Below are 27,971 nucleotides of genomic sequence, written 5' to 3'. Positions count from 1 at the left end.
CAGCTAGAACCAGAGACTGAAGCCCTATAGCAAACCCAGGAAATTCTCTTTGTCTTTTACCTCTGCAAATCTGCTTCATTCTTTCCGGTTGCATATGGTTTTCTCTCTTTTGTAGTAGACGTGACAGGTAAGACTGAGGCTAAGAGTGCCTAAAGCTTCCATTTTCTCAGCCATGTGGGTGAATAAATGTGTGTATGTTTATGTCAGGATACAATTCACAGAAAATGTTGGGGAGGTAGTAGGAAAGTTCCCATAAAAGCAGAGTAACTGGGCTAATGAAATGGTGGTTGTTTACTATAACTAATCATTTCATCTCTTTTAGTCCAGCTTACTTATATATAGGAGGTCTTCCATAAATATTAACTCTCTTGTCCCTTGCTTCCTTTCTAACCAGTTTTCACTCTCTATCCTAGACAATTTTCTGCTAATAGTATATAATATGTCGTACCCACAAACAGGAACATGTTGTGTGGCTGATTCACTTTGTTGTGCGGCAGAAGCTAACACAACATTGTAAAGCAATTATACTCTACACACAAACACAGAATTATAGAAAACAGCTTACATTTCCATCATTTATCAAGGCAAGAATTCATATATTCCTCCTTGGCCAAATAGATACAGTGGAAAGTAACAGCGGTTGAGTGATTTTGATGAGTCTTCATCCAAGAAGGTGGCTTGTTGGAATGAGGATTGTACAGATACAGAGGCTGCCCGTGGAGTGAAGTATTGGGGTCATACCTATGGGAGTGTTGCAAAAGGCCCTCAGGAGAGTGCATTAACCAAGTCTTAGACTGGACTGTGTATTTTAATACCTTGATACCAGAAAATGAGTATGGCTTATCAAAGTGAGGTGATTTTTATAACTGTAAATTACCAGAGAGCTACAGGATCTACCTGAAAGCCAGGGCTGGAAAGTGAAATCTGATGGAACCTGATTAAAGGTAGCATTTATTTACTTTTTAATTAAATAATCTATGCTTACTGAAGTGAGCTATAGTTATAGTTAGCAGGGCACACAGTAGATTTTGATACAAATATCCAGTTCTTTTTTCTTAAGGGAACCAGTTAGAAGCTTTAATCAAGACAGCTAAGGAATTTCTTTCAGGGTGGTATGGCTCATCTACCCTTCTGTGCTCCATTCTGCTCCCGGTCTGATCTTGCCTGGCATCTCTAATTGCGAAATCTTAATTATCTGTGACAGAGAGTTCACAATCTTTGCTTTTTAACTCTGAGAATGACTTCATGATGCTATATGTCTTTTTCTGCACCTGAGGCTAATGGTTTATCTGTCCTATTCCTCATGTCTGTCCTTTCTCCTTGAAGGGGAGGGATTATCTACACACTGTGTAAATTGAAGAGGCCTTCCTACCCTCTGGATGTTGATGCTATCTTCTTTCTGCTTAATGTCTAAACTGAAAATGGGTCCCTCATTTTTGCACCACCGTGACATTTCCTGGGTAATGAATATTTAAACAGTCTTCCCAGCAAGAGTAGTTCGTTTTGTTTTGTTTTTTTCATTCCACGGCTAATATTATGTGAAAGTTAAACTTGCAACTAGCCCAAGCCTTAAAATATGGTGATTTTGTGAAATGGAATTCTCTAACTTCAAATATACTTCCTTTTCATTGAACTTACTGAACTACATTCAAGTTAATAATTCAGTTCTTAAATATCTGTTTTTTGAGAGGCAGTGACTAATACAATAGCATCTCCTCCCCCAATACTCTCTGCCTTTAAAAAATATTTTTGATTCAAAGAAAAAGAAGTTTTCCTGCCTTTCTATTTCTGTTCAACTCCCCAGATACACAAACAGGTTTTCATAGTTCCAGAGTTTCTCTGACTCCACATAAAAGATTTCAATATAGATACATATTGGTAATGCTAACCTCCCACAGAATACTTAGAAAATAATGGCAAGAGATACTTGCAAGTTCCAGTCAAAATTATGAAGTGGCCAAAGATTTGTGCCCTCCTGTGGCTTCCCCATATTATAATAATACCATTGTGATCTAGGATCCAGTACCCTAAACTCTGTCCTCCACTTTTCTTTTTAGCTTGCTTTCATTTGATTTTTATTTGGGTATCTGGATGGAAAATATCAATACATTATTTTTACACAAGAATGTAAATTATTGGTAGGTAAAGGAGTGCTTTTTAGTTTTCTGCCATGGCTCATCTTTTTTCAGACCTTGCCTAATTCCTGGAGTATCATTCCATTCTGTCTCATCCTTCATCAGAAAGCTTAGATGGTTTTGCATTGTTTCCATGTGACGTTTAGATTTCCCAAACCAGTATGTCAGGGTCTCCTGCTATTTGAACTTACTCTTACTTTAAGTTTGTATTTAGTCCATTTGACCCACTCTCCATTCCCTGCATGCCCAGCACATTTTCCAACTTCTATATGTTAATTTATTGAAGTAATCACCTTAGCCCCTCTCAATCTTTTCCTATCATCACCCTGCCCATCTTCAAGGCTCAGGTGATTCCCACCTCCTCTGTGATGCTTTCCTGGATTTCTTCAGTAAAACATAATTTCTTCCTCTTCATACTTCCTGTGGCATTAAGTATGCATCATTAACATGTCACTCTTCTTCAAGTGCTTTGGAGTGAAGATGGTATTTATGTTCCTAATATGGATAGTTACCACTTTTTCCAGACCAAATATTGACACACTAGCCAGATCATTTTTTTCCAGTTTGTGCACTTTATATATATATTATATATATATATATATTTTACAAACTTATGAAATTAATTTTATTTTTTTAGGTTGAAAAAGTTCAAGGACAAGGTGAGTCAATTGGCTTGCTGCTAAACTCACTGACGGTTAATGTTTGCTGGCCAGCCATTATTACCCTAAAGAAAATCTACATGGGGAACCAGATTATAATGCAAATGTTGCTTGGAGAGCCCATGCTCAGCGCCAGGATAGGTTGAAACACTTGAGGGATATTTCAGCCAGGTCTGATGGAACATTCCAGTTTTGCCGGCAGGACAACAAAACAAAAACAAAGAACATAAACATTAGAATGGCTTGTCTTCTCCAGAATATGGATCTCTTCCCACTTGATAATGCTTAATAAGCACTAACGTCACTTCCTTTTTGGCTTCCCACTTTCTGTGCCTCTTTTTCTGACCAGTTCCTCTCTTCCGACCGCTTTTGTTTTTCAAGTGCATCGATAACATTACTTTGGCTACTTATTATGCCCTGGGAGCCATTATGCATGTGTCAGATCTCATCTTTTATGTTTTGATGTTTAATAACACTCAAAGGTTTTGTTTTCTTTTGTTCTAATAATATGAAAGTGTGCTCATTTAATAGGCTATATATTAAAAAATGTGTTACTTTTTTAAAATAAAGAAATATAGAAAATTCTGCAACAATATATCATGGCTAGCAAAATATTTGTAATCAGGACTCTTCCAGAAATTTCAGAATGTATCATATCACTGATTACACTGGAAGATATGGGAAAGCAGGGGCATGGCTGACTTTTAATACCATGTATCTTCTACTGCCACAAGAATAGTAAGACTTAGTAAATATTAATTGAGTGATCGGTTGGCTGTACTATGAACAGGTACATGGATAGTAAGTAGAGTGATCCTACGCTTTATAAGACACCTCCTGAGACCCACTTTCAGGTAGGTGTAAGAAGACATGAGTGTAGTCTAGGACCCCACTCCTTGTTCTTAGCTCCTGCTTGCAGGGGGTGTTAGAAAAGGAGGTTGGCCTCCGATACTATTTTCCTTGGTAGGTTATATGGCATCAAAGGCAGAACTTAAGGTAGTAGGTCTATTTTTAGACCTACTGGTGACTTATTTAGATAGGTTGTTATAGAAGGTGGTGCAAAGATATTCACACATAGAATATCATATCCAGGGCGCTTTAACGCTGCATTCAATGACCTGGGAGGGGTTGGGTGGAAGCACCTGCGAACTGAAATAAACCACTGCAAGCTCCTCTTTGGAATCCACGAGTCTGGAAGCTGGTGACTCAGGCTGTGGGTCAGGATACCTGAATGTTACCTTTGGCACCATGATGCCACCTTAGTTTATAGACTTTGAGATTAATCTAATAGACTTTCAATCATTTGGTTCATCTAAAAAAATCTGTTCACCTCTAAACTTCTCCTTGTCTATGTGTAGCTGTAGGTGAGGGTGTTAGATGTTTGTGAGCTATCAGCACTGACCACTAGGAGAGAAAATTGTCCCACTCATGAGAAAGAGACATTTGCTTTCTCTGTGAAGAGGAATGGAATGGTCTGTATAATGGTGTGCAGAAGTGGGAACACAGCCTGCAGTTCCCTGCCGTGGTTCCTCTCCATCCCCCTGAAGTTACATTTCCCTTGCATGGCAGAGGCTGGGGTTATATGAGGAGCAGAGCTGCTGGACTGCACAAATGCTGTAGTGAGAAGACAGGAAATTAAAATATCAAAAATTTCGAGAGGAAAAATTTACAATAGCTACTTTAAAAAGTGCTTTGATATTGAGAGGCACGAGAGATAGAGTTAAGGAAAACACAGGATCTTTTCTAAGGAAGTTAGGGAAGAGCCCTAAAGAAGCAGTCCTGATCTATTTGGGCAGAGCTCTTCTCTCTTCCCTCCATGGCCAGTGTCTCCTCCTTCCTGAGACTTGGCTCATGATCTTTCTTCCTCTTGGAAGGGTATAGGAAAGGCCCCAAACAAGACTCAGGGGGAAATGTGGTAAGTCTGAGACTGGAAGGAAGTTACTGTGTTATATCCCTATTGTTCATTGGTGGATTGGTTCATTCATTCATTTATTCACTCACTCGTTCATGCTACAAATATTTACTGAGTGCTACAATTTGCCAGGCACCAAGGAGAAAGAGTTGAAGAAGACCAACAAAGGTTGGTCCTGCCTTCCTGGAGCTTACTGCTTGTGGAGAAAATGAACAGTGGCTCAGTTAGCAAATAGCTAGATAACATAATGTCAGGTGCTACAGTGCTATGAAGAAAACTAAAGCAGGGTAGGAGAACTAGTGATACCTGGCAGTTTTTGATTTATCCATCTGTCTAGTTGCTCTTGCAACCTCAGTGAGGTGGCACGGCAAAGAAAATTTCCCATGTTGACTTTCAAGTTAGGGCACTTTTCTACGCTATGTTCTTCCTCCAGCCTCTGAGGTCTAATCCCTTGGATTCTGCAGTGTAAGTCAGCTTTCTTCCTGTTAGTTGCTGCACATTCACTATAAAAATGCACATGCACTGCACTCCTTTGCGTGGATACACCAGACTTCTCTGTTTTCTCATTTTCGAAATGTTGTAGAGATCGCTCATCTGCTGATATTCTTTCTTTCCCTTTGTCTTGTGGGTTAGTACCTTTTAAAATTTCTTCACTACCATGTGTAGTTAGGTCCTGGGAATAAAGGCAAGCATATATACAACCCACTATATATAAATGGACTTACCCACTTAATCTGTTTAAAAATTGGGACAATAACACAACCACCACTGGGTTTCTCTGTGGACTCTGGACATTTTTAATCCCTGTGATTTTTCAATTGCTTAGCAGTAATATAGTCAGGTATGTTGAGTTGAAACAGACTGCCAGATATTTCTCCAGGAAAGATGGGTTTATTGGGGATCAGCAGAGAATTGCAATTAGGGGTATGCAACCATGGTGAGCCATGTACAAGTCCCTGCATGGAAGGGAAGGATAATGCTTTTTTAGAGAGGAGAGGAGGGAGGGATAAACTGGGAGATTGGGATTGAGATATGTACACTACTGTATATATAATAGATAACTAATAAGGATCTACTGTATAGCACAGGGAACTCTACGCAATACTCTGTAATGACCTATATGGGAAAAGAATCTAAAAAAGAGTGGATATATGTATATGTATAACTGATTCACTTTGCTGTGTACCTGAAACTAACACAACATTATACATCAACTATGCTCCAATAAAAATTATTAAAAACAAAATAGGAAAGGAAATTGAAAGGGCTTTAGTAAGCCAAGAGTCCATGGCTTTTCACTGGCTGAGTCTGTGCTAGGAAAGGAATCTGTCTTCTTCCTGTTGTGCTCTGTTTTGGTCACAGGGTGTGAGAGCTCCCCCTTCTGGTCTCCCAACTCTATTTAACTGAGGTTTCTATTTATTCATTTTTTACAGGTAACAGCACCTATTGTTATAAATTCCATCCCCCATCCTCTGTTTACTTCACCGGGGCTGTAACTTCCTCTCTACCAATTCTAATTCTTTTTTAGAGATTCAGTTTAACTCTCAGAATTGTTCACAGGGAGCCTTCACCAATTTGTCAATTACGTGTAGAATTTTCTACCCAGTTAACAGTTCCCACAGGGGTTTCTGCTTGTAGGGTTTTGCTCTGGTAAGTTGCAGTTCTCTGTATTTGCCTGTCTCTGTCTCTAATTTGGGGGGAACAACAGTTTGCCCTGTGACCTCGATTCTCTGACAGATCTTAGAAGAGTTGTTGATTTTCAGTTTGTTAAGCTTTTTCTTGTTAGGATGGGAGTGATTTCCCATCTCTTTACATCTGGAGACTCAGTGTGAGTCTACCTCTTTTATGTACCTTGCTCTGACCATTTCAGTTCCCTGGGATGTTTCCTCTTTCTTAGCTCCTATTTTTGACATTAAGTATCAGGGTACTTACTTACATTCCACCTTACACCAACTATTTTATTTGTGCATAGCCTGTCTTCTAGCTAGACTGCACTTCCTGAAATGAAAGAAAAATATCTTATTTACTTTATGGTTCCCCAGATTTCATTAGATTAATATAGAGTTGAGTGTCTTCTGTATACCAGACACTGCCACATACATTTTACTTATTTAATTATCACAACACTACTATGAAATTATTTGTTTTTACAGTTTGTTGAAATGAAAGCTGATGTGGCCTGTGGTCATGCTTTTTGAAGTGGCAGAGCTAGGTTTTGAACTCGGGTCTGCCTGATTCTAAGAATGAGACAGTTCCTTCAGCTAAGCTACAAAGTCCTTCCTAGTACTCTGTCTCCATAGACAGTTGTTGTATTCTTGTTCATTGAGTGAATTAATGGATGAATTATATGGACATTTCACTACTGTTCTCTTCTCTGTAAAGTGAGGATGATGGCAGGTACCTGACTTAAGAGTGAAATAGTCAGCTGAGGTCTCTTAATTTGGTAACCAAAGGAAAGTAGAGTTAATTAACTGAAACTCTCTCTCATTACTTCTCCTTAAACTTCCAGAATGTCTCAGAGACATTTTTCTGAGCTCCATTGCAAGGTGGAACATTTTAGCCACTACTGAAGAAAGCACTAAACATTTTATGAGTTGACTCTTTCCTCCTAACGTTGCTGGCTAAGTTCTGGCTGCTTTATTCCTGTTTTTTCATGATGTTTTATAATCTAGGCCTTCTTTACAGGGACACAGGGGTATGTTTTATAACTGCAAGGGTCAAGCAAGTAAGAGTGTGCATGAGAGTCTAGGAGACATAGTGAAGCAGTAACCTCTTACTTTATGTAGCTTTTTTTTCCCAAAAATTTCCCCCATTTTTTTGTCTCCCTAAATCTCAGTCTTAAAATAAAAAAAAATAAAAAACAGAACACAGCTTTGCTTTTTAAAGTATTTTTAAAAGTAAATATGGTAAGTATTCATTTACCTTAATAATTTGGAAATACAGAAAATGTCTAAAGAAGAAGAAACTGACTTCTCACAATCTCATCATCCAGATATGGCTGCTAACATTTTGGCATATTTCATCTCAGCCTCCACCCCCTTTTTGCATAAGGCATTTATTTCAGATCACTTATGTTCTGTAATATACTGAATTTTTATAATCTTTTTACATGATATGTCATAAACATTTCTGAATGTCATTAAAATACTTATAAATATTATTTCTAGTTAACAGATGCATAGTTAATTTATGTGACCATTCAAAACTGGTAATTCCATATGGAATCAACTTGAGGTGATTGAATATGAAACAAAAAAGAAAGACATGGGAGGCAGCCAAGGCTCTTGACTCATGTTTTTCTGTTTTTGCTTTTTCGTTTTTTTGTTTTTTTCCCCCCATGTGACTGGAAGAAAAGAAATCAACTTACAGAATTCTAGAACATTTAGCATGAATAGATTTCTCATTTGGTCAAGATGGAGTACAGATACTGAATTTACTCTCCTTTCTGAAACAAAAAATGGACAAAATATATGAAACAACAGTTTTCAAGACATTTCACCTCAGACAACAAAGGATAGAGACCTCTAAGAGGTGGAAAACAAATGAGGTGAACTCATGATTGCCCCAGCTGACTGTTTAGAGAGAGTCTCCTGGCCACGGTGCAGGGAGGTGGGAATATAAACAGAGACTAATGAGCTCTCTGAGTTGAGGAGATACAGCTTAGAGCCCAGGGAGACTAAGGCAGCTAAAATTCACAGGGAAGACTCCCAGAGAAGAGAAATCTGGACAGAAAGAGAGAGAGAGTTCTGGAGATCTGCACTGTTCCTACTGACTCTTCAACTGAATAATGATCCATGCATGCAAGTGGTTGGGGAAAGAACCCCCAAAAGGATTAGAGGGAGCAATCACTAGAGCCTGCACAGGTCTGGGAATAGTTCCTCTTTCCACCAGCAAGAATATTAAAACCTCAGAATTCATGCGATACCAGGTAGAGTACTCAGAAACGTTTTTCCTCAGCAATAGGGAAAAATTAGCCCTAGACCAAATGTTGTTCTAGTCCCACCTAACAGCTTAAAAGTGAGACTCTAAAGGATAAAACTGTTTTGAAATAACTTAAATGCATACCAGAACAAAACTGAAGAATATGTATAGGAATATAAAAATATTTAACACCCCAATAAGGAAAATTTTATAATATCTATTATGTAATCAAATATTATCATGAATACAAAGAAGCATAAAAATACACATAATTATAAGAAAAATAAACATAATTGCTCCATAAATGACACAGATGATATAATTAGTAGACAAACAGTTATTATAACTATGTTACACACATTCAAGAGGCTAATGGGAAAATTAAGTAGCAGCATAGATGAAATTAAAAAGATAAAATTAAACTTCTACAGATAAAAAAACTACAGTGTCTGAGATGAAGCATATGCTGCGTGGGATTAACATCAGATTAGATATTGCAAAAGAAAAGATTAGTGAACTTGAAAATATGTATGACAATAGTAGCACAAAGTCTGGAAGGGAAGAAATGGAAACATACTGGTGTAAGGTTTTACACTATACATGACATGGTATATCACTTGAAGATAGACTATTATTAAGTACCACTTTACCCTAAATCAACCACTTAATATAGCATCAGAAAGAGTATAGATAGTAAGCCAAAGAGACAGTAAAGTAGAATCATTGGGAAAGTCAGTTCATCCAAAAGAAGGCTGAAAAGAGGAAAGCAAAAACAAAGAGATGGGACAAACAAAAATTAAATAGCAAGAGGATAGATTTAAGCCCAATTATGTAGATGTGCACATTAAATGTAAATGGTCTAAATACCCAAATTACCAGTTAGAAACTGTCAGATTAGATTCAAAAATCAAGATTCAACTATATGTTGTCTATGAGAAACTCACTTTCAGTATAAAGATACAAATAGGTTAACAATAAAAAGGATGGAAAAAAAAAAGTCATATGAAACTAATCAAAAGAAAGCTGGAGTGACCATGTTAATATTGGTTGAGTTCTATTTCAGAACAAAGAATATTACCAGGAATAAAGAATGCCATTTCATACAGATAGGGGTAAATTTATCAAGAGGAAATGACAAATTTAAACATTTATATACCTAATAACAGAACTTCAAAATACATAAAGCAAATACTGATAGAACTGCAAGGAAAAATAGGCAAATTCATTATTATAGTCAGATTTCAGCACCCTTTTTTGTAATAATTGATAGAACAAGCAAAAAAATTAATAAGCATATAGAAGACCTCCACAACACTATCAACCATGTTGAACTAATTGAAATTTATATAACTCCACCTAAGAAAAACAGAATACACACTCTTTTCAAAGGCGTATAAAACATCTAGCAAGATATGCCATATTCTAGGTCATAAAATAAATCTCAATATGTTTGAAGAGATTCAGATTATACAGAGTATATTCTCTGACTATAGTGAAATTAAATTAGAAATCAATAGCAAAAGATACCTGGAAAATCCCCCCAAATTTGGAAAGTAAATATCACACTTCTAAATAATCCTTGGGTCAAATAATAAATCAGAAGAGAAATTAGAAAGTGTTTTGAACTGAATTAAAATAAACACATAGCATTTCAAAATTTTTGAGAAGCAGCTAAAACAGTATTTAAAAGAAAATTTGTAGTATTATACACCTAGATTAGAAAAAAGGAAAGGTCTCAAATCAGTAATCCTAGTTTCTACTTTAAGAAACCAAAAAGAAGAGAAGAGTAAATAAAATAAGCAGAAGAAAGTAGGTAATAAGGGCTAAAGCTGAAATCGGTAGAAAACAAAAACAATAGAGAAAATGACACCAAAAACTTGTTCTTTGAGAAGATCAATAAAATTGATAAACCACTGGCCAGACTAATCAGGAATTTATCAAGAGGAAATAATTTTAATTAAACAGTTATTCACCTAGTAACAGAAGACAGAAATGAGGGAGGAGATATCACTACAAATTCTATAGATAATGAAGAATAATAAGGCAATATTATGAACAACGCATGACAATAAATTTGACAGCTTAAGTAAATTGTACAAATTACTTGTATGATAGCCTACTAAAGCTCACTCAAGAAGAAATAGATAACCTGAATAGAAATTGAATTTATTGTTTAAAACTGCCCCACAAGAATATATCAAGTTCTAATTGCTTCCCTGGAGAATTCTTTCAAATATTCAAGGAATCAGACAGACATTCTAAGAAAACCACAGACCAATGTATAAAAACAACAATCAGAAACTGAAATTTTACAAATATCATTTACAATCAGAAAAAAATTACAAAGTGCTTAGAAACAAATCTGATCAAAGTGGTGCAAGAACTGAACACTGAAAATTACAAAACATTGCTGAAAGGAATTAAAGAGGATCTAAATAAATGGATATACTCATTTGTGGATTGAAGATTCAATATTGTTATCAATTCTCCCCAAACTGATCTGTAGATTCAACACAATTCCAATCAATATCTTAGTTGGCTTTTACAATTTTTTTGCATAAATAGACAAGCTGATTCTAAAATGTATATAGAAATGCAAAGAACCTAGAAGAGGCTAAACATCTTTGTAAAAGAAGAAGAAACTTGGAAGACATATTTGCCCTCATGGTTCATTATGAAGCTATAGTAATTAAGACAGTGTATTGGCATAATGGTGGACAATCAAAAAAAGAAAGTTTCTAGGTCATGAGAGTTATGGTTCCTAAAAGAAGATGGCAGGCGCGTATTAACTTTCCCCATTCCCTCAGGATGCCTCAAAGTAGTGGTTCCCAAAGCATGGTTTGAAAACTAGCAATATGATTAACATCACCTGGAAGCTTTTTAGAAAAGCCAATTATTGGGGCCACCTACTGAATCAGAATCTTTGTGGATGAGGCCCAGGAACCTGTGTTTTCATAAGCTCTCCAGGTGATTTCTGATGCACACTAAAGTTTTAGAAAGCACTGCCTAGGCCTCTCCCTGCTACAAATCCTCCAGGAATTGGGAGACAGGAGAAGAGGTTTGGAGACAGTGGCATAACTCAGTGTCACAGAGTGAAGAAGAAAACTGATGGCCTTTGACCATGGAATTCATTAAAACATACTCTCAATGCTGCCAGGCTGAGCTGATGAATAAAAAATAAGCTAATCTCATTTCTAGCCATCAGGCTATTGAAGATAATTGGGCTTCAAGGTGGGCAATCAAGTTTACCAAGCACAGGCAGTTGGCACAATTTGTTGCTTGGAACTAACTTACTGTAAGTAGATGGTTGAGAATAATGCAGAGGCTATGAAGAGAAATCCAGGATTCTGAAATTTTCCTTAAGTCTTTTAAAATTCTCTTTCTCTCTGTCTCTCTCTCTCTCCCTCTCTTCCACACACACAAAAACACATACACACACATGCATTCACAGTGACATCTCATGACACATGAGACAGGATGTGGAACTGAACAGTTCTGATGAATGTCTGAGTGATAAGATCACCTTCAAGAGCCAAGAGCTGAAAGTCTATTCTGGCTCAGTAAGACCTAGGAACTAGTTTCTTGGGGAATACTTGATTACGTTACGTAGGCCAAATAGCTTCTGACGTTACCACTAGAGCTTTAGTCCTACCTTCAACTGCCTGAAGAATGTACTATATTGGATTAGGAAACTGAGCCTCATGTAGTCAGGTCCTGCTTTCTGGATTTAGGATGTAGCTTGTCTCAATAACCAAAGTAAGTCCATCTCACGGAAAGAAAAGGAAGGGATAATGGGGAGTTAAAAATGTAATGAGCACCTGAATTTATTTGTTGCTCTTTTAAAGGGGTCTCCTCTTCATCAGCATCAACTTTCTTTCCTACCTCCCACCTGGCTGTCATAGAACTAGGTTTAGATCTTAACGTTTAACTATTGCCCTTCCCTGTGGGACATAATGGTTACAATTGTCCTCCCAACCTTCTGGCATTTAATCAAGATAAAATTGATTACCTTTAACTGAAAACAAAAAATCACTTATAATCAGGATACTGATATATTAGCAGGGACAAGATCCCAACTTTTAGTGGACTTGGCAGACTGTCAGGTACTGTCTTAAGTACTCCCCACCCTACACCTCTATTTTTCTGTTGCCACACAGTCATAATAATTTGTCTTCTGGATGCCAGTTGCTTTTTGTTCAACTTAAACCTGTGTTACAAGTGCTTCTTCAATCGCTGCAATCAAAAGTTGCCTAGTGAGGTTGCCCATTGGCTTAGGCAGCATGACTTTCAACGCTGGTTGGCATCATAAACAGGCATGGTGAGGGGTAGCTAAGAGTATCAAGAAACAGAGTTTAGGGTAATATTTTATTCCTTGTCTTTATCTTTTGGTGATTAGTCTTTAACATAATCTCAGACTGAATACTGTGGCAATTTTCCTACTTGCAGACTGCAAAATATCAAGGTAACAGTCAAAGTAGATGTGTCTTTCTGTCTTACTAGAATTTTAGGTGAAAGATGTCAAAATTTTGTGTTAAAGTATGTGTTAAAGCATTTGAACAATCCTTGTCGATTATTAAAACCTTTGCTATGTGCCAGGCACTATATTATGTACAATGCATGCATTTGTTATTACATTTAGTTCTCCTTGTATAATGGTTATTATTCCTTCCTTTCTCTAAGGCATAGAGAATTTAAATAAATTATCCAAAGTTATGGCATAAAATTGTGGCAGAGCCAAAACTCAAATATGATTTTGTCTGAGTTAAAAACTCAGGCTCTTCCTGCTAGAGCCAGCTGCCAACTTGAAAGTTCTGAGTTGTCTTTTCTAGTTCTAGGATATGAATGCAATAGTCTTAGGAACCCAAATGAACAAAAGTCCTTTTTTAGGACTAGGCCATATTTTTTCAGTACTAGGCCAGTCATGGAAATAAACTTTGTTCTTTTTTTTGGGCCACACTGCGCAGCTTGTGAGGTCTTAGTTCTCCAACCAGGGATTGAACCCGGGTCCACAGCAGTGAAAGTCCAAGTCTTAACCACTGGACCACCAGGGAATTCCCTAAACTTTGTTCTTTATGACCATGATCTTGAAGGAATTGGAATTAATCCAAATGGAATCAAGTAGTGAAACATGTTTATTTATATTGATTAGTCTCCTGCCTATTTCCAGAAATATTTGAAGGAATGTGACAAAAAGCGAATATCCCAAAATTCCCTAATGAGCATAATCTCATTCTCTTATGAACTCTAATAGATCTTTTGCTTGTATTTCTGTGATGGAACTTGCCACTATATCTTGTGTTATTGTTTCTAGTATTTGTCTACTTTCATCAAGATGATCCTGAAGGCAGATACTCTTTGTATTAGGATTCTTCAGAGAAACAAACCAATAGGTTCGCTCTCTCTCACACTCACATTTAATTTCATGAGATTCACTTGTAAAAAGCATTACTCCAATTAACAAACCATCTAGTGTTAATATGAGATAGAGATAGCTGAAGTCCTTCTGACTAGTCTTTCAGATGTTAAATCTCCATCCTACCATTGTGGATTACTAACTAGAGTACTCAGATGTTAACCAGCTGCCCATAGGATATAAATCAACACATATACCACATTTTATGTGAGCTATTTCAATAAAATGACAGAGTACATACAAACTACTTAAGGGTTTTGTCTTATTGAATATTATAAATTGAGCCTGTGAGGAAAAAATTGGCATGGGTGGATAGGTGGTCACAGTGCTTATAAACTCCCGAGGACGTCTAGAATTCAGAATTCCTTTTCATTAACTGAAGACAATGTTAGCTAATATCCCTAGTCAGTAGCAAATCCTATAAAGTGTCATTGTTCCTAAGCAGCTAAAGAACAGAAAAAAGAATGATTCTTTCTAGTCAATGACTTGCTTTTTCTTTTTTTTTTAGAAAAAATTAAATTATTTCATCTTTACTCCTATAAATATTTTGTCAGAGAGACGAGTTCTAAATTTCAGAAAACAAATCCAAGTTCTAAGCTGCTCTCATTTTTTTTCTGCCTCTGTCTTCTGTTGCAGCACTTCTCTCACCAATCAGCCTTCATCCTGACTCTGCCCCCACTGCCTTTTGTTCTTTAGAAGACACTCATTAACATTTGCTAATTTATGCTAATGAGAAGTAATTAGCATCTTCTCTGCGAACAAAAGCTGGTGTTAAGAAGGATGTGTAAAGACTGTACAGAGTTCGGCCAGCCTTGCTTCAAGCTTCTTTATGCTCTGAGGACAATTGTCTGCTTTCAGTTGTTTCACAGTTCTTGTGTTTTTTGTTTGTTTTGTTTAGTTTGTTTACCCGTGAATCCTGACAACCCTTCTTCTTCATGATTGGGAATATTACAGAAATGCTGCGGAGGACAGAAAGATTCCTTTTGGTTCTAAGCAATCCAAGGATATATAAGCATAGCCGCCAAGGGTTTATAGCACACTATTTTCATCTGGTTAGTAGCCACAAAAACTCACACAAGGGAACGTATTTTCATTTCAGCACACTTATTTACAGTGGTTGCCCTTTATGGCGGTAATTGCAATGTGAGAGCACACACTCTGAATATATATTAAGACAACAGGGTTAAATAAGAAATGTCCTTTCCCCCAAAATAATCTGAATGCAAAGAAAGACTCACCACTTACTTTTTTGTAACCACAGAGAGCTCTAAATGCCCTTGTAAATAGCTATTTATTTACTGAATATGTGTAGTTTAAAAAAAGTCAACCCTCCAAACCACATAGAATAAGAGTTGTTTTTGTTCTTTCTGTAGACCAGTGGTGTCAAGAAATATCTAATTGCAGTTTCTCACAAATACTCCTGTATATAATTTACCATTTGAAGGACTATGCTTCATCATTTCATATTTGCTCTTGTGGCTCAGGGGTGGTAGAATTTGGAAACATACCAGCTACCCATTTCATTCAGCCTGTTTAATTTTAATTTCATGTACCATAAAAATAGAAGGAAAAAGTGCCACACTATTCAGTGTGCATCCCCTTCCCCTCTTCTTATGTGTATAAAAAAAACTTATTTTCATTGTGAAAGGATAGAAGGGGAATCTTTATTTTGAGTGAATTTTCTATTTTTCTTTTTGTTAGTCTCTCTGGAACCTCGTAGTAAAACGTGTTTCTCCACAGACTTCATTCTCTTCCTGTATTCCTCAATGCAACTACAATATGTTATATTGTGTTTTTAATAAAGCAGGCATCAGCAGCTATTTATTCTCTGCTTCTTAAGGACCAAAGAACCTCAAAAATAAATATTATCTAAAAGGAAAAACATTAGAGAATGACAGCTGCTATTTTTTTTTTTTTTTTGCCTGCCCTGTCTCCTTCTTTGGTGAGTCTTACCAAAAACAAAAATTATTATTCTTTTTTGTAATTTTATAACCACAGTGATTTAAAATAACTATTTAGTATCTCCAAAGTATCATAATGTTTGAAAATATGACCAGCCTTTTGGCATTTTTTTGTACAAGTTTCCATCAGAGTGTTCTTGAACATATGTGTCCCATGGTTTTTTTTAATGGTCTTAAGGAAGACCTTATGGTTTTAAGGTTTTTAATGGTATTAAGGAAAGGTGCTGGCACCTGCAGAAAGAATATCAGCCTAGGTCTGTCACATTAAACCTTTCCCCCAGATACCTTGTTTATATTTAAGTGTAATGATCTCATTCTGTTATTTCCACTCCTGAGGATTTTTTAAATGTCTTATAGTTTACAGGTTCATTAAGGTATTTGATTGATATAAGAGCTAAATAATTATTCTTTTTACTCATTGGCTTCCAAAATATCATGCTCAATTCCATCATTTGAAGGATTTGGGATTGTTATAAACAAATGTCATGAATATCTTCTTATCTGACCTAAAAGTAGCAAAAATAAAAGGAGCTGCTGATTTAAACTGAATCAGATTTTATGTCCTGGGTAGATATTTGAGAGGAAGAAGAATCACATTCCATCATTTTTGTTCACTTTCACAGAGAGTGGCTTGTGTTCCTTACTTAACACCCACCAATAATAGTGTTTTCATAAATGAATGTAAGCCCAGTGCTGTGCCATTCTCTACAGGGGAAATGATACTTCAATATGGTTTGGTGACTCCATCTATTCAAATTAAACTCCTGGACTTCAACTGTTCCTACCTAAGCTATTCTCCCTAGAGCCTCCTATCTCCTTTTCTTGAAACCCCACCCGCTGCTGCCCAGGCCAAAAACCTTGGGATTGTCCTTGATTCTTCTCTTCCTCCCATATTCCACATTATACCACATACTGATGACATGGGTTCTTCAGCTAAGATTTGGAAATGTGCTTGTTATGGCATAGATTAATATCTGTCTCAGGGCAGTTTATTCTGAGGTGAAAGGTACCTCATTTATTTTTTATTTATTTTTTGTTAGGTAATACAATTCAAATTTAATTAATGAGCAGTTTCTACCATTTCACAGTTTTGATAATGGCAGTGCCTTTTTTAAAATATCAAAGTTAGTTTACTTCCCCTTATTGTATATAAATTTTCACATCATTTTTCCATTTTTTAAAAGGTTATACTCCATTTATAGTTATTATAAAATATTGGCTACATTCCCTGGAAATGTACCCCATTTTATATGCGAGGAGATGATGTTGACATTTCCTCACACACAAAGGAACCCTAAAAAGAAACACACTAGTACATTGCTAATAAACATAATTAGTACATTGCTGGTATAACCCAAGTAAACTTGAGTTTAGGTATGAGTTACAAAGTCATTCTTTTGCATCAAATAGCGAGACTCCTTAAGGACGGTTATTTCCTTCTACAGTTTACAAACTCCTACTCCAGAGCACTTTGCTCTGTAGACCCTTGTAAATGCACAATAAATGCTAATTGAATAAATGAATTTTCAGTTTCCAAAGTAATGACCTGGTGCTACAATAATCCCTTCAAAAACTAGAGGAACAGGCAATATCATTAAACTCTTCCTGCCACTGGGCCACTCTGATACGGAAGAACCATAAAATACTTTCAGTACTATAGATTGAAAAAGAAAGCCTGGAACAACATCCACTTTTCTGAACGATTCCAATGCCTCTGAAATGTGACATTTTGCTGTTGTTTCCTTTTACTGTTTTTAATTACTGTGTCTATTTGCATGAAATGAGGATCTGGGTTGCCTAGGAGTTCATCTGCTCCTATTGCATATTCCTGTCTTAAATAAGCGTACTTCAGTGCAGTTTTGCTTGTTGCCTTCAACATTTAGACAGGAAACCACTCCCCCCGCTTCACTGTCCTCCCATCACTCCCCAGGAGAGAGGTTATTTTTAAAGTACATAATCAATAGGCTTTGGGAAGCATCCAGAACATGAGGGGGTCATATGACTGGGAGCAAGCTACTAAGGACTGCTGAGAGAAGGGATGGCAATAGGCCGTGCCGAAAATTGTCTGAGAAGGGAAAGACAGTCTGTAACTCCCGTTTAAGTGTTCTGAGTTATTCTTTTGCACAGGCTTTTGTCTGGGAGGGGCTTCTTAGCTTGGTTCTTCAGCATCGCTTTGAGTTGCAGGAGATGCAGATCAGCACTGACAGTTGCTTTTCAGACCAAATAGTGTTCCATTAAAATTAAGCTTGGTCTGAGGCTCTTGATGGAGTCTTCAGTCTCCTGGTCAGGGTGCTGCTGTTTAGTTCTTGATGCTGATGATGCCTTTGCTGAGGGTTTGAATCAATAATAAACCAATTATGATCACAGTAACTGTAAAAACAACTGTTCCATGGCCCCTGACTCAGCTGCCAGACAAAAGGAACGCTGTTGAATAAAGAAGGCACCTACTGAAAATGTGCAGATGATAATGCACAGATGAGTATCACTGTTGGAAGGTCACCTGAAGAGGAGTGAAGGGGCTATTTCTGCAATACTCTCCATTACATCACTCGGAAACCAAAGCTCTTTTTTCTTCTTTACTTGCAACCACAGGGCTATCTCCCCTTATGGATTTTTAGGTTTTATTTAATGGCCATTATAACTATCCTTCCTGTGCCTGAAAAGATGACCTATGACTCCAGCCCTGCTTTTTCTCTCCCCTGGTTGTCAGAGGAAATTGATTTCTTGCTCATCTCCTTGGCTTGGGACATTTCATTCTGCTGCTTTTGTTTAATATATGATCCTTCCTAAAGATTTGCTTGTATTTCTGTTTGTTTAGTATTTTCCTCCATTTCATTATTTAACTTTATTTAATCATGTCTAGTGAGTTGATTATTACAAATCATTATAGCAATTTATGTGAATTTTTGCTTTGGCTATGCATGGTGCAAAAGAGGCTGTGTGTCAGACTTTGCTATTTGTCCTCAGCTGTTTCTATATTATGCACGCTGATCAGACCTTGCTCTAAGGCTAATCTTATATCATTAAGATGTCTTCCTAAGTGAATTCTTCTTTGGCTGAAGAAACTTGGTGGCAGCATTAATTGCAAATAAAGACCATGGCCTATTGTTGAATGTAAAATATCTTCCTAGAAGTGTCTGCCTTCACTATTGCGAACTCTCAGTAGTGACATAAAGACCTTTGTCCTGTGCAGATCCACTTACAACCGGTGACAGAAGGCATATGTCCACTCCGAACAAAAGAACACTTATTTTCATATTCTATGGCTGATGTTGAGTGGTAACATTTTTGCATATCCTAAAAATTTTTACGCAGATGCTGTTTAAAGGCAAAAAGTGCTTTTACAATAATCTTCTTTGTGAATGGAATTTAAACTCTGAATGTGCTGCCTTTTCAATATGCCTGTCAAGTTCTGAATAATAACCTTTGACAGTGCTGAGCAGAAACAAAACCAGAGGTTGTTTCCTCTGTTCACAGCAACATCGTTTGTTATCTTTGCTTTTTTGGACTTATGCCCATCCACCTTAAATAAAAATATGTAAATTAATATTTTAAATGAGTTACTAGACTCATGGTTTAAAGAAATAGGCTACTGTAATTTTTACCATGGCAATTTGCAGATCTTTGTCTCTGGCTGACTCAACCTGTGATGAATGGACAGTAGTTGACAAGGGGAAAAAATCTGCCAATTAATATATTTTCCTATATTTTACTGTACCATTAAAATTTTATAAAACCTTTATATGCCTTTATAAAAATGGAGCAAATCTAAAAACAAGATGCTGAGGATGAGGTGAGGAACAGACAGAAGAAGTGTTCTTTGTCTTGGAAAGAACTGTAGAATCACCTGTCTCCACATAGTCAAGGTAAATCATATATGGGAAAATTTAAGCTGTATGCATATAATACCTATAGAAATAATTGAAATAGGAAATATCAGGTTTTAAGCATTTTTGAAAGATTCTTTGACACTGGGTACCTGGTCATAATGAAATATTGTCTATTTTAATAACTTTATTTATTTATAATAACCAAGTGGTTTGTGCATGTGGATATAGCTTTGCCAGCAATTCCTTTTACCATAGAATGAAATGACCCAACACACCCTAAGTCTGCTTATTGCAGTACAGAATTTATTTTGGTTGAAGTTATTTTGAATTGAGTTGACAGGTTTATGATTGATATGTTTTGCAAATTGTTGAAGACGATGAAGCAGAGAAGTCCTTGCACAGCACTGTATAAGATATTGTAGCTGTATATCTTTAATAAACAATGCTTATTTTGAGAAGTTTATTGAAAAAATTTATTAACTGCACAAAAAACTTTACAATGAAAATAATAACAGTAAAAACCAGTTATTAACAATTGTACCATCATTTAAAGAATTGCTATATTTTTTCTTTCTTCGACAGTGCAAATCCAAGTGGAGGAAAAAGAAGATGATACTGAGGAAAGTTCAAGTAAGTGGGGATGGACATATCCCCACTTGGGATATGTTTCCTGTGGAATAGCAGCGAATTCAGGGGATTCATCCTCTTATCTTGTGGGAATATGCTACCATATGCAAGCAGAGGAGCATGTGTGGATGACTTTCGATGGTCTCACAAAAGAGATCAACTCCATCAAACAGAATCTCTACTCGAGATTCCATTCAGTTGGCACACACACATTCCACCCAATTTATAATTTACTCATGATTAAGTAGATGGTAGTTCAGAAGAAATTTGCTTTTTTATTTCTTTACTATTTTCCCCCATGAAAATCTTTGTCCTAAAAGCTTTTCTCTAAGGCTGAATCTATTACAATATAACAGATTGACCTTTTTGACTGAACTGATCAGGTGGTTCAATAAAAATGAAAAAACCTGTTCTTTTGTACTGAATTCATGGGTATTTTGTTGGAATTGCTCTGTTGTTTTTACTTTGAGTAGGTTCAGCTCAAGCGCTGTGACCCCTTTCCAGGCATGCAGACCCCTCGTGGACTGGAACAGAGAAAGATCATTATATGAGCAAAAGTTTTGAGTTTACCAAAACTGAAAGAGCAGCATCTCAAGAAGAGTTCAATTAGAGAATACATCAACACTGTCAATTAAAAACCTGAGCCCAACATGACAGCCAGTGAATATTCATGATGACAGTTGTTTTCATTAATTTGGTCCATTTTACATGAAAACAGCCCAGAGTCTCACATAGATCCTAGATGCTATGACTTGACTACTGTCGGGGAGGAAAAGTAATTTTTTCTCTACCCTCCTGAGTTCTTAGCTGATACCCCTATAATATAAGACAGTTTAACAAGAAAAAAACCAAAACAAACCAGAAGTTTATTAACACATACACCTCATGTATACATGGGAGATATCCAGGAAAAATGAGTAACTGTGAGGTGGCTTAAAATTTAGATTTGAACACCATCTAAAGAGGGAAGAGGGAGGGGCATGTAGGTCTCTTGGGAGAGAATAAATAAGTTTTAGGAGAATAGATGGGAAGTAGGATAGTTTATGATAAAGTGTGTCTGCATGTGGTGTTGACCTATAGTCTCCTCTCGTGTGATAATAGTCAATCTTCCTTGGGGATGAAACTCCTGGGGAGGGGATATATACCAGTTGAGCTCCTTTTGGAGACTCTGTCTTTAAGCAGATAAGAGAAGTTCAGAGAAAGTCTCTTCCTGCATTTGCTGTTTTTCAAGTGCTACAGCTCAAAATAGTCAATACACCAAAGTGGTATATTTTGGGGTGGTGTATTCAGAATGCCTTTTTTTTTTTTTTTTTTTTTAATGTTTATCACAAGGAACATTAGCTTTTTTTTTTTTTTAATTTTATTTATTTATTTATTTATTTATGGCTGCGTTGGGTCTTCGTTTCTGTGCGAGGGCTTTCTCTAGTTGCGGCAAGTAGGGGCCACTCTTGATGGCGGTGCGCGGGCCGCTCACTGTCGCGGCCTCTCTTGTTGCGGAGCACAGACTCCAGACGCGCAGGCTCAGCAATTGTGGCTCACGGGCCTAGTCGCTCCGTGGCATGTGGGATCTTCCCAGACCAGGGCTCGAACCCGTGTCCCCTGCATTGGCAGGCAGATTCTCAACCACTGCTCCCCCAGGGAAGCCCCAGAATGCCTTTTTGACGTGGTATATTTTGCTACCCTTCAAAACTGAACCAAGCCCATTCCAAAAGGTAATGTATGGAAATCCACATTTAGTAGGCAACTGTAACACATTCCTTTTTTTAAGAATTTGAGTATTTGGAAGCTAGTTAAAGCACTAAATATAGCCTTTTTGTCCTAAGTGCTAAAATATAAATATAATAATACACTTTTCAACCATGGTCAAACTCTGCAAGCTTAATAGTTTAGCCTTAATATGAAATATACTAAAATGCAGGGTAGTAAGGGGCTGCTAGAGTTTTCGAGCTATTTGCTGGTGAAATTGTTTCTCAGTTCCTATGAGGCTCTGTTCTTTCTATAATTAGTGACTAAAATGAATAATAAAGGCTGGGTAAATTTTCAGAATGCCAGAGTGGGGTTCAAATAACATACAACATTTGCCACAGTATTTAACAAATGGAAATTCATTCTTGGTTTTGATGACAAAATATAGTTTTCCAAACCCGGTTAGAAAAGTTACTCTCCTGTTAGTCAAACTTTAGTAATAATGGTAATATTTAGATCTTAGATTTGAAATACCAATAAAAAAATTTTGATAAGTAATGTTAAAAAGATAACAAAAAAAACAAAAAGATTTTAAAAGATAAAATAATGACACACACATATGTAAAAATGAAAACATTTAACTAATAAATGAGGAATCTGGTGAGGCATTTATAGCAGTTACCAGTAAAAGGAAAATTCAAACAACAGATATATTTATAGATCAGGAATACTGAAATGATTGTGCACATAAGGCATGACTGTTTTGGGGATTTTTTCTTTTCTTTTTCGGTGGTGGAAGGTTGTCTCTGCGTTGAACAGAGTTCACTTGCTTGTCTATAGACAAGAACTATTTTGCATTGCTATCTAGTTATCCATAACTTACAAAGTTACAAAATAGCTTCCATAGAATCAGAATCAGGTAACACAGAAGGGTATGGTGCAGACAATTCATAGTTTTCCATTAAAGCACAAATTTTTCCCTAAGTAGCTTCTATTTAAGAAGATAGTGATAATTATGAGTAATATTTGTTTTTTTGTAATAAACATCAGAAGTTGACTCTAAATATCAGAAGTTAAAAAACAAAAGTGAAAGTGAAGTAGGATGTATGTCATAAATGGTGAAGGAAGGAACTGAATTCTCCCTCTACTCTTTACCTGGAAGCTTCCGAAGAAGTTATGGACATATGAGGCATTAATTGTTAGTTGATGAATAAAATAAAATAATGTCATTTCTCTCAGTTTTGTATTAAATTTACAAGTTATTTATATCTATTTCTAATCAAAAAGATAAAATGATCAAAGGTATTTACTATCAATTTCATTTAAGAAAGAGGAAGAAATATTTAGGCAAAAGAAGAAATATTTGAAGTCAAGAATGAGAATAATTTTACATAAAATAGGTAAGCAACAAGGATTTACTGTGTAACACAGGGAACTGTATTCAAGATCTTGTAAAAACCTGTAAAGGGAAATAATCTGAAAAATATATATATGTATGTATAATTGAATTACTTGCTGTATACCTGAAACTAACACAGTATTGTAAATCAACTATATTTCAATTTTTTTAAAAAAGTAAAAAAAAAAAAAAAAAAGAATGAGAATAATTTGGATTAGGAGGAATGTCAAGGCATACATTAATTTCTTCAAAATTATTCTGGTTTGTAGCATTTCCTTGTCATTCTTATTCTTTGTTCTGAGATAGAAGTAGCATTAGCACATAGTGGTTAAACATTCAACCCTTATGTGTTGAATTGGTAACCTACAAACTTGGTCTGAGAGATCATGGTGTGATATTAAACTCCAACTCATCTAGTTACCCAAGTAAATGAAGGCTGGAATTATAAGCATTATTAGAATTTGGGGATCGACACTGACATATGAGTAGATAAACCACAAGAAATGAGAATTTAGATAACTGTATTTATTTATTTTAAATTTATTTATTTATTTATTGGCTGTGTTGGGTCTTCGTTACGGGCTTTCTCCAGTTACGGCGAGTGGGGGCTACTCTTCGCTGAGGTGCGCAGGCTTCTCGTTGCGGTAGCTTCTCTTTGTTGCAGAGCATGGGCTCTAGGCATCTGGGCTTCAGTAGTTGTGGCATGCGGGCTCAGTTGTTGTGGCTCGCGGGCTCTAGAGCACAGGCTCAGTAGTTGTGGTGCAAGGGCTTAGTTGCTCTGTGGTATGTAGGGTCTTCCCAGACCAGGGCTCGAACCTGTGTCCCCTGCATTGACAGGCGGACTCTCAACCACTGCGCCACCAGGGAAGTCCCTAGATAAATGTAATTAAATGGCAGGCTATGAAATATATATGGCATGGTGCATCTTATCTTGATATGGAGAATTGCTGGATTATGGTCTCAGATGTGTGACAATGATAATTAAAAAGTAAGAATACATTTGGTAGCGGGAGAGCACTTTTCTGATACTGCTCACTGAAGCATTAACTGCTGTGTTTAGGTGAAGAGGAAGAGGAGGAGGAAGACAAACTACCTCGAAGAGAGAGCATGAGACCAAAGAGGAAACGGACCAGAGATGTTATCAATGAAGATGACCCAGAACCTGAACCAGAGGATGAAGAAACGAGGAAGGCCAGAGAAAAAGAGAGAAGGAGGAGGCTGAGGAGAGGAGCGTAAGTTAGTTCTTATCTGAAATTGTTTCTCATTCAGAAGTGACTGATGCTGAAAGAAGACCACTCCCTTTAGGCACTCCCTGGCCTTAAAATTGGTAATTAAAACTACTTTCAGAAAAACAGGCTTAATCTGCCATTTTACTCCACTTAGTTAAATGTATTTTGATATTAAAATAGAATTTTAAAATGAATATATATTAAGAATGGACTTACGAGAAATTCCCTTATGAGAGATCTAAATTGTCATAGGTCATTAACATATTTAGTTAATTTAAATATTTTAAAGTTATCACATTAGTTAAGTGCATCGTTACTGAAGTTAAGTGAAAAACTCCTAAACAATGAACCCAAATCACTTATCTTACAGAGCAGGGGTTGGCCAACTATGGTTAATTCCAACCCAAGGGCTAAGAATGGTTCTTACAGTTTTAATAAAACTGTAATTTAGAAAAAACCAAAGAGGAATATGGGACAGAGCTGTATATAGCTTCCAAAGTCTAAAATATTAACTGTCTGTCCCTTTACAGAGGATTGAGATTGTCATTTCCTTTTTAATATAACCCTGTGTCTTTCAGTTCTACCAGGCCAACGTTTTCCTGAGTGCTGTCTTTGTGTAGAAAAATATATTAAATGCTGTTTAGGAAAAATTCAAGAAAATAATTTTCTGGTCTTTGCTTTCTGGAAAATTGCAGATGGCAGGCAGGCAGGAAAAGTGTGCGTGTAAAACACATTTACTAATAGAAAACCTAGACCCCTTGGAAAGGATTTAAGAGAATAGCTCCTCTGCCACCCCAGGTGGGGCATGGGAATCACCATGAGGTGATGGGATCTCCTCTGAGACAGTCCTAGGACTTTAAATGGTGAGGAACTTTCCAAGATAGCCTCCCAAGATGACACATTGCAGTATTCAATAACAAGCTATTATTTTCCTCTTCATAAGTAATTGTAATTAAATACAACTATGTGAACATTTTGTCAGGTAGAGAAGCTTAGCATTAATAGACAATGGTTCCTTTTAAAATAAGAGTAACCCTACCCATTTCTTCATTATATTTTTGTTGATTTGAGTTTTTAAATCTCTCTCTTCCTGTCTTTCTCTTCTTCCTTTTTCTCTTTCTCCTCCCCAAGTTCCTCCTCTTTCTTCTCTTTGAATACTAAGACATCACCTGCTTTACGTTTTGACTCTGGCATTTTTTATGTCTATCGTCTTTTCAAGTATTTTTATGCTTTGTTCTTTCCAAAAACAAAACACCCTTTTTTTTTTTTTTTTTTAAATGAATAGCCCAGTTTGCTTTTTTTTTTTTTTTTAAGAAATTCACATTCTTTATTTATTTATTTATGACTGTGTTGAGTCTTCGTTTCTGTGTGAGGGCTTTCTCTAGTTGCGGCAAGTGGGGACCACTCTTCATCGCGGTGCGCGGGCCTCTCACCATCGCGGCCTCTCTTGTTGCGGAGCACAGGCTCCAGACGCGCAGGCTCAGTAATTGTGGCTCACGGGCCCAGTCGCTCCTTGGCATGTGGGATCTTCCCAGACCAGGGCTCGAACCCGTGTCCCCTGCATTGGCAGGCAGATTCTCAACCACTGCGCCACCAGGGAAGCCCAACAAAACACCCTTTTAAGTTCCCTGTCTTATTGTGATTGTTATTGCTATTATTATGTAGTAATAGTTCCTACTAGCAAAGCTTGTGCTTTCTGACAGTGGTATTTCATTGAGAAAACATCACCAATAGACATATGCATGATATAGGTTGTGTTCCTCTCCACTTGTGCCTCAGAGATGTCCTTTTCAAAACATGACTTGGGTGGGAATTCCTCTGCTCTCCTGGTCTGTTCAAGGCCCTCATGTCAGTGCTCAGCCTCTAGAAATAGGACCATATGAATCAACTGGGTCTTGGCCCCTGTTACTTGGGGCAATCTTGTCCCTGTGAAAGTGTCTGTCCTTAGCTGATCCTACTCTCATCCTGATTCTGAGAAGCCAGAAGCACCCCTGGCTCCCTCCCTCCCCACTTCTCCACAGAGCCAAACTTGACTAAAATGAATTTTGTCTCCATAGGTTTTGCAAATTATATTATTACTGCCACAATTTGTACAACTATTCTAAATAGTGCCATAAATTATTTGTGAGGATTGACAGTTCTGATCTCTATTTCAGGATCCACTTTCTATTGTTCATTTTGAAGATAAGCACCTTTTTTTTTTTTTTTTTTTAAAGGAAATGTATTAGCAAATATATTTTGAGAAAGATTAGAAGGCAAATCAGGGCACATTTATTTAGGTTAATTAATTCCTGATCTTCTTTTATTTAAATGTTCAATTGAAACACCTTAGGAAATTTCCCTTGCACTGACAAAACATTTGAAACCAACTAAATCCAAGGTTGTAATGTTAACTGTCTTTGGAGATGGTTAAAAAACACTGCCTCGTTTGGCATTTTGGAGTATTTCTAATAATATTACAGGCTTTTCTTGACCCAGTTTTAAGTGAATAAGTAATATGTTCATAGCACTGAGAAATTCAGCACGTTATACCTCCTTTTTCCTAACAACTGTTGTTTAAATAAATCAAACCTAAGATAGAAAGCCATTCTTACACAGATTAGCCCTAAATTTTAGAAGATAAAGCATGTCAGTGCTATGCCCTTTTAATATGATTAGCACTTTCTTTGAGTGGTTCCTAGAAAAGCAGTTTCCCTGTAATACCGTGTTTTAATTATACATTATTATATTTTAATTTTGCAAAAAATGTAATATTTTAATTACCTGCATATTTGAAGGTAACTTAGCCGGCAACAACTATACCTTGTAGCACAGCATGATCTTCCTGGAGCAATCAACAATTAACAACAAAGACTTTAAAAATATACCAGTCTAAGATCATTTAGTGTAGGAATAAATGTCTTTCCATAACATTCTAATCTTGGAAGACATTGTTATATTTTAGTATATTTGATGGTAATCCTGTCATCCAGAAAAACTCTGTACATAAACATTTATTCAATAAATATTTATCCAGTTCCACTTCTGTGGAAGATAATTTGCTAATTTCTTTGGAAGATATGGATATGAATATGCAATTGCCTGCATTCTCTAGAAATTCATAATATAGTAAGGGAGAGGCCACTTAGACACAAATTATTATGAAATAAGACAGTATAAATGTACCAGAGAAGTACAAAGTGATTTAGAGTCTTAGAGA

At 36.6% G+C, this 27,971-nt stretch overlaps 1 protein-coding gene across 21 annotated transcripts in view; it reads left to right on the top strand.

Moving 5' to 3' along the window:
• Window positions 1–27,971, top strand: part of TMC1 (transmembrane channel like 1) — a 375,625-nt gene that overhangs the window by 255,959 nt on the left and 91,695 nt on the right. For 20 of the 21 annotated variants that reach the window (XR_014266085.1, XR_014266086.1, XR_014266087.1 and 17 more), the window contains 2 exons: window positions 20,414–20,461; window positions 24,604–24,775. Coding sequence is in view for 17 of the 21 variants with exons in the window: in XM_082470917.1 (XP_082327043.1) it covers window positions 20,414–20,461; window positions 24,604–24,775 (220 nt within the window). In the remaining 4 variants the exon portion in view is untranslated. Of the gene's footprint in view, window positions 1–20,413; window positions 20,462–24,603; window positions 24,776–27,971 lie in introns of those variants that run through there. The other variant, XM_082470923.1, reaches the window with a different exon arrangement.

The sequence above is a fragment of the Balaenoptera physalus genome (genome assembly GCF_965194825.1).
Source record: "Balaenoptera physalus genome assembly, chromosome: 7".
NCBI classification, from domain to species: Eukaryota; Metazoa; Chordata; class Mammalia; order Artiodactyla; family Balaenopteridae; genus Balaenoptera; species Balaenoptera physalus.
The sequence above is the reverse complement of the archived record's forward strand: the minus strand, read 5'-3'. Positions and strand labels throughout refer to the sequence as shown.